The following is a 6,846-nucleotide window of genomic DNA, read 5'->3' on the forward strand; positions in this document are numbered from 1 at the left end:
TTTTTTAAAAATACATATTTAAAATTATTTTAACATAATTTAGTTTTTATATATAACTTTATATCCTGTTTTTTTCTTTTAACATATAATAAATACTTCCCCAAGTTATTAAATAATTATATTGTATTTTTTGGTATGATATCTCATTTGATAATACTCCTATGTCATATACTGGGGATGCCGAAAAAAATATATACAAGTGGACACTTTGGTCAACATTGCTCAAGCAGTAGTTCGCCGTAATCAGAAGTGTCTGGATGCTGATGGTAACCACTTTGAGTACCTTTTGTAATTGCAGAAGTCAAATGTGACTTGTATTCATCCTTTATTATTGGTATATATTGAATATTACAATTTTAATACAGTTTTCATTTCTTAAAATGTGTATACATATTTTTGGCACCGTCTGTAGATAAACTAATTTGGACTTTTTTTCATGTCGATTTTATATTATCCATTATAGAGGGACTTTAAAGTTTTGACACTGTATCTTTTCTTATAATATAAAAAAGAAAACTAAAGTTTTCATTTTTGATAAAAGTTTCAGAATCAAATTTTCAAATGGTTATTTTTTTTAATAAGAAAGTCTGAAAAACATTCTTGATAGGTGCTTATAGCTGTGAAAGGTGTATGAAAGATGTGTTGATAAATCATTAAGTTCTAATATCCCAATAATTCATTATTCATTTATCTCTTTTTGTTGTTGCTGCTGTTGTTGTTAAGTCATCTTGGAAAAGTAATTTAAATCCTTTGGATCTCAATTTTCCCATTTATAGAATGAGAGTGAGTTAGATAACTTCTAAAGCCTCCTTTGGCATTTCCATTTTTATTTGTCCTAAAATTATTTCCTCCCTCCATGATTATGTACTGATATGTTTTCACTTAACCTGATTGTTCAGCTCAATTGTCCTTCAATGTGTATATATTTTAATAGACGTTATTTTTAGAATAGTTGTAGGTTCATAGCAAAATTGAGTGGAAAATACAGAAAGTTTTCATATACTCCCTTCTCTCACTATCAACATCCCCACCAGACATTTGTTACAATTGATGAACCTACATTGACACATCATTATCACCCAGAGTGTGTAGCTTACATTAGGGCTCACTCTTGGTGTTATACATTTACATGGGTTTTGACAAATGTAAATATTCGTCATGTATGATGATACTGGAATGACATGTATCCACTTAATTTTTGATGGTCTAGTCCTAATGAAGAAGCAGGTATTTAGCTGTAAATAAATTATACAATGCTGACCAACTTTTTGTCTTTTAGCTAGGACAGTAAAGCAATTGCACTGGATAAATGTAAATGAGAAAAGCTATTGAGCGATTCAGGGCTGAAACATTAGATTTCATCATCCGGTCCTACTGTGCACTATTGCATTCAATAAGAGATTCTTCTGTACTTTCTGTTACAGATGCTGAAAATTTCTTCTAAAGAGAAATATCCCTTATTTACTTTTGTAAATGGTCATTCCAGAGACTATGATTTTACATCTACTACAACCAATGAAGAAGACCTTTTCTCAGTGGATGAAAAGAAAGGATTACAAAGATTTAGCGCAGAAGAGTTTGTCTTGCTTTAGAAGATGAGGACATTTGTGCTTGATGAGAAGAACTTGAAGCAGGAAAAAGGAAAAGAAACAAGTATACTTGAAACTGATTTATTTTCACAAATAGCTTAATTTTATATGTTCTTTAAAAAAAGAACGTTTGAAAATATACAAGTTTTAAAGATATTTTTCTGAAAGAGAAGTGATTTACTGAATCTTGATTTCTAATAAATGACAGATGATTCTGTCTGCATTCCTATTTCGCTGAGATCGTCTAATGATAACTCTACCTTAACTGCAAGCCTTCCAGTCTTCAAATTCTTCCACCGGAGGCCACTAGTCTCATGAAGGTTTTGTGATATAGGCCCCAAAATCGGGATTACCAAATAGTTGCAAAAGCTTCAGTTTATACTAATGGCAAGAAGACCAGAGAATGAATCTTCCATGCTGCCTAGCCTCCTGATATTAATGCAACCAAAGGATACTTTTGTATGTATCTTGATATGTTAAATAGTAATTGTTAGCTGTGATATGCATACAATTATGTAAGCAGAATTGTGAGTTTTGGTAATACTTAGCAGTATGATTTTATAATGGCTCCTCATTTTTCTTGCTGTTGAATCTTCTCTGAGAAGTGAATATAAAGTATTGTTTTTTCCCCACAAATTTAAAGGTTATGTTATTAATAATAATAGCATCGAATCAGATCAGAGAAAGGCAATATTAAGGTAGGAATAGTGTTTATTTCCTATCTCAAAAATAAAATTTTATGGGAACTCTATTTACTATGCAGTTTTTAGATCTAAAGATAAGTACCAAGAAAGATATCAGTAGATGATCTATGTGATTTTTCTTATGTGTATAAATCACTGTAGTGGTGTTTAGAAGCTGAGGCCATTTCTAAGGTAAATCTGCCTTAAAGTGTATTATGTGTTACTTAAAGGCAAATTTGTGATATAAAAGTACAGGAGTTATTAAGCCAGGATTATAACAGAAATACTTTAATAAAGATGTGAGAACATAAAATGCCTTTGTTTTGGTTTTAATGAGATTATTTTAATCCTTTCATTTGAAAAATCATTGGTTCAAATGAGTTTTTATTTATAATGAAGGCAAATGATAATGTTGCTCTGAAAGCCAAATATTAACTTATTTTATGGAGATTCCATGTTTCAATGTGGAAAGGTGACTTATAAAGACATAACATTGGGGGCCGGGCGGCCCGGTGGCTTAGGTGGTTGGAGCTCCGTGCTTCTAACTCCGAAGGCTGCCAGTTCGATTTCCACATGGGCCAGTGGGTTCTCAACCACAAAATTGCCGGTTCAACTCCTCGACTCCCGCAAGGGATGGTGGGCTGCGCCCCCTGCAACTACAACGGCAACTGGATCTGGAGCTGAGCTGCGCCCTCCACAACTAAGATTGAAAGGACAACAACTTGACTTGGAGAAAAGTCCTGGAAGTACACACTGTTCCCCAATAAAGTCCTGTTCCCCTTCCCCAATAAAATCTTAAAAAAAAAAAAAAAAAGACATAACATTGTGTATCATTTAAAGTCATTGATCTCTTCCATCAGAAAGCCTGTTTGTTAGGTTTAGAGTTGCATGCAAAGTGGACACAGAGTGAGCAGATTGCTTTAGTATGCCTGATGAGAGAAATCAGGTTTGGCATTTCCCAGGGAGGATAGTTTATTAAATTGAAATAAATAGTCTGAAATCTCAAATGTTCCTGTATCCTAAATACGATCTGGACAAATGAAGTCCAGTACTAATTTTCCTAGAAGGTCAAAGCAGTGCAGGAACAGGAAGTCAGTGGTAGGCCTGATTGTATACACTGCAGTCCCCTCCTCTAAATTATTGCAGTTTATTGTTCCTGTACACCTACAGTATTTGTAGGATTCTACAGCAAGCAAATCGGATGAGAGCACCCATACCTCCAAATGAATCAGGATTAATTTTAAGTGTTCTCTTACAAGAACTCTGGAAAAGTTTAGAGTTATAGGATAGCATTCTGTTCTCTTCTGAGCATATTTGGGGATCGATTGTATTTACGCAGGATATTGGGATGAGACAAAATTGTATCTGGACAAAGTTGAGATGAGAGGAGGCAGAAACTTTCGTAACATTGAATTATATTGAAAATACTCAGAATATTGTATACACAAATAAATCGTACAATACAATCATCCCTATGATGGAGAATAAACATTTAGAATCAGAAATTATCAGCATAATATGCACATAAAAACTATTTAACAATATATATGAGTGGATGCATGCATTCGTGAAAATTGAGAGATAGGCTGATGGAATAACAGGTAGAGAAAGCCTGCCTACCTGTTATTCAACTTCAGCTGAGGACCAGGCAAAAAGTTGTGATAATCTTTTATTGGAAAGGCAGCAATAAAACTACATCATTATAATTAGAATAGAGGTACTGTATATTCTGGTTTCAGACTTTTTTTTTCCTAAAGATTTTATTGGGGAAGGGGAACAGGACTTGATTGTGGAACAGTGTGTACTTCCAGGATGTTTTCCAAGTCAAGTTGTTGTCCTTTCAATCATAGTTGTGGCGGGCACAGTTTAGCTCCGGGTCCAATTGCCACTGTTAGTTGCACGGGGCACAGCCCACCATCCCTTGCGGGAGTTGAACCGGCAATCTTGTGGTTGAGAGCCCACTGGCCCATGGGGGAATTGAACCAGCAGCCTTCTGCATTAGGAGCATGGAGCTCCAACGTTCTGAGCCACCGGGCTGGCCCCAGACTTTGTTTTGAACACAGATTTTATTTAAAGTTCTGACAGCCAGTGAAACTTAGTCAATAAAGCTTATGGATTATCGTTTTCAGCCTGGAATAAAGGAAAGTAAAAAAGGACAAGATTCGAAGATGGGTGTTCTGTCAGAATTACGATAGGAGGATCCTCCATTTGGACATCAATATTAAGATACTAGATTTTGCCATTAACATTTCAGAAATGAATTTTAAAAATTTTTGATGTGACTTTTCATGGTGAAGGTTTCTTTCCTATCTTCTTCATAAGACTTGACACTTTGAATCCCATTTTATCAGTGTATTAACCACCAGCAGTCAATCCTGAGAGTCATTTGTTGAATGAGTAAATGAAAACATCCTTTACAGTATAAGTATATCCAAAAGAATTTCCCTGTGGTATAGATTTTTCTGTTTTTACATTAAGCTGACCCCATTAAATCTGTATTAGTGAGAAGACAACTTTAGCAAATTAAAATTTTAGGTCACTTTTGTGTTGTTAACCTTAGGATTTAACATTGTCCAAGAGCAAACATATCTAAAAGTATATATGTTAATTCTATCTTATTTTTAGAAGAATTAAAGGAACGAAACAGCAAAAATGACTTATCTGTATAATCCAATTGTAGATCAGAAATCTCTATTTTTTTAAAGATCTCTAGTTACTTTCTAGTATTCCATGCCAGGAAGCACAGTGTTTCTGGTCAAACCTTACTAATCCAGGTTTGTTTGTTTTTTCTTTTATCTGCTAATTTTTATGCTACTGGGAAAAGTTTCATTTTCATGAATTATCACAGGGCACCTTTGTAACTTGCATTGTATACCTGTCTTTTTGACTATATATTCATATAAACGTTATAAAAACACCATAAAAACATGAAGGATTTTCCAAAAAGGGGAAACAAGAGGAAGAACAGATAATGAGAAAACACTTTAAAATATTAAATAATGATATGAATTTCTATTGAAACAGACATAAGGTAAGGAGAAAACAGAATTTAAAATAATAGTCAAATAGAAGCAAGATATCCAGAATATATTGATAGAGGCAATTTCTTGGAAAGGATAAGGGATTATTATTTTCTATAAAAAGGAGAGCAAATGTCTTTTTAAAAATTTTAGGAGAATATTTTTCATATGATATTTATTATAGTCTCAGTATTGTCAATCAACCACAATTCAGTAGTACTCTATTCAGTTGAGCTTTTAGACCAAATATCTTGAGATTCTGAATTGAAAATGTGAAACATCAGACTAGGAAAAATTGGAAACATCCTATAGCCAATTCCTTCAGAAAGTTAGAAACTCAATCTTCCCCTATTTTAAGTCAACAGTCCAGATACTGGATGTCATTCCAGAGTGAATCATAAAAAATTCTATAGAAATTAATTTTCATTTAAAGTATTGAAAATTAAATTGATAATTCTAAATATATTTTTACTAACAAATTGTTATAATTTATGACTATATATTATAATTATAGTAATAAAATTGTGAATTCATGGGTTTCAAAAAATGTATCTTAGGGGCCGCTGGTTAGAGCATGGTGCCCTTAACAACAGTGTTGCCGGTTCAGTCCCCTCCTGGGCCACTATGAGCTGCGCCCTCCACAACTAGATTGAAACAACTACTTGACTTGGAGCTGATGGGTCCTGGAAAAACACACTTAAAAATAAATTTAATAAAAAAAGTTAAAGAAAAAGTATTTTATAAGCAGGAAGTGTAAACAAAGGAAAGTTAGAAATTCAATACGACTTTGATAACAAGTGGATGAAAGAATGATTGACAGCAAGTTTTGAGTGTGTCTAGGCAAATACACCATAGGAAACTGACACAGATAAAAGCATATGAATTGAAAAGGTTTGCAGGTTGAGATGATTTAGTGATTATATCATAGTGTCAGCCAGAATAAGTGCTTCAAAAGTAAGATTTTACATATTCACTAAATACTACTAGTTTAGAAAAAATTATGAGTTCTTATATTTTGGGAAAAATAAATATTTCTCTGTTAAGCTCCAGTGTTATGCAATGAAGATGGCATTCAGAAACTGGTTAAACTGGAGTCGGACTCGCTCTGCTCAAATAGTGACTTTTACTAGATACATGGCCTTCAACAAATTATTTAATCTCATCTGTAAAATAGGGATGATTGTAACCATCACGTTGGGCTATTATGAGGATTAACTGAGGATCACATTGGACATGCAAAAACACTTAGAAAAATGCCTGGCACATACTGAGTACTCAATAAATGTTAGCCTTTAAAACTGTTGTCAAGATTTCATTCATCTGTCTTAAGATTTGAAAAGGTTTTAAGAGTATGTTTGCTTTTTTTTTTGAACCGACATTGGAGAACAAGAATTAGAAAAGGACAAAACCAAAACTAAACCCTCTTAATTCCATTCCAATATTGAATGTCTGTAAGGCTCTATAGAACATATTGACATAAAAAGTGACACTTTTATCAGGGGGCCTAGACATTTATTTAACTGTGGGGGAAAATACAAAAGAATCTGTCACACT

At 33.4% G+C, this 6,846-nt stretch overlaps 1 protein-coding gene across 7 annotated transcripts in view; it reads left to right on the top strand.

Annotated features, from left to right (window-relative positions):
• ATG4C (autophagy related 4C cysteine peptidase) overlaps window positions 1-2,585 on the top strand; it is a 64,626-nt gene extending 62,041 nt beyond the window's left edge. For all 7 annotated transcript variants that reach the window (XM_019731427.3, XM_019731407.3, XM_074334838.2 and 4 more), the window contains one exon: window positions 1,425-2,585. In XM_019731427.3, the coding sequence (XP_019586986.2) occupies window positions 1,425-1,592 (168 nt within the window). In that variant the 3' untranslated portion in view covers window positions 1,593-2,585. The remainder of the gene's footprint in view (window positions 1-1,424) is intronic.
• The last annotated feature ends 4,261 nt before the right edge of the window (window positions 2,586-6,846 follow it).

This window comes from Rhinolophus sinicus, chromosome 14 (genome assembly GCF_057876585.1).
Source record: "Rhinolophus sinicus isolate RSI-liver-muscle chromosome 14, RSI-T2T, whole genome shotgun sequence".
In the NCBI taxonomy this organism is placed as follows: domain Eukaryota; kingdom Metazoa; phylum Chordata; class Mammalia; order Chiroptera; family Rhinolophidae; genus Rhinolophus; species Rhinolophus sinicus.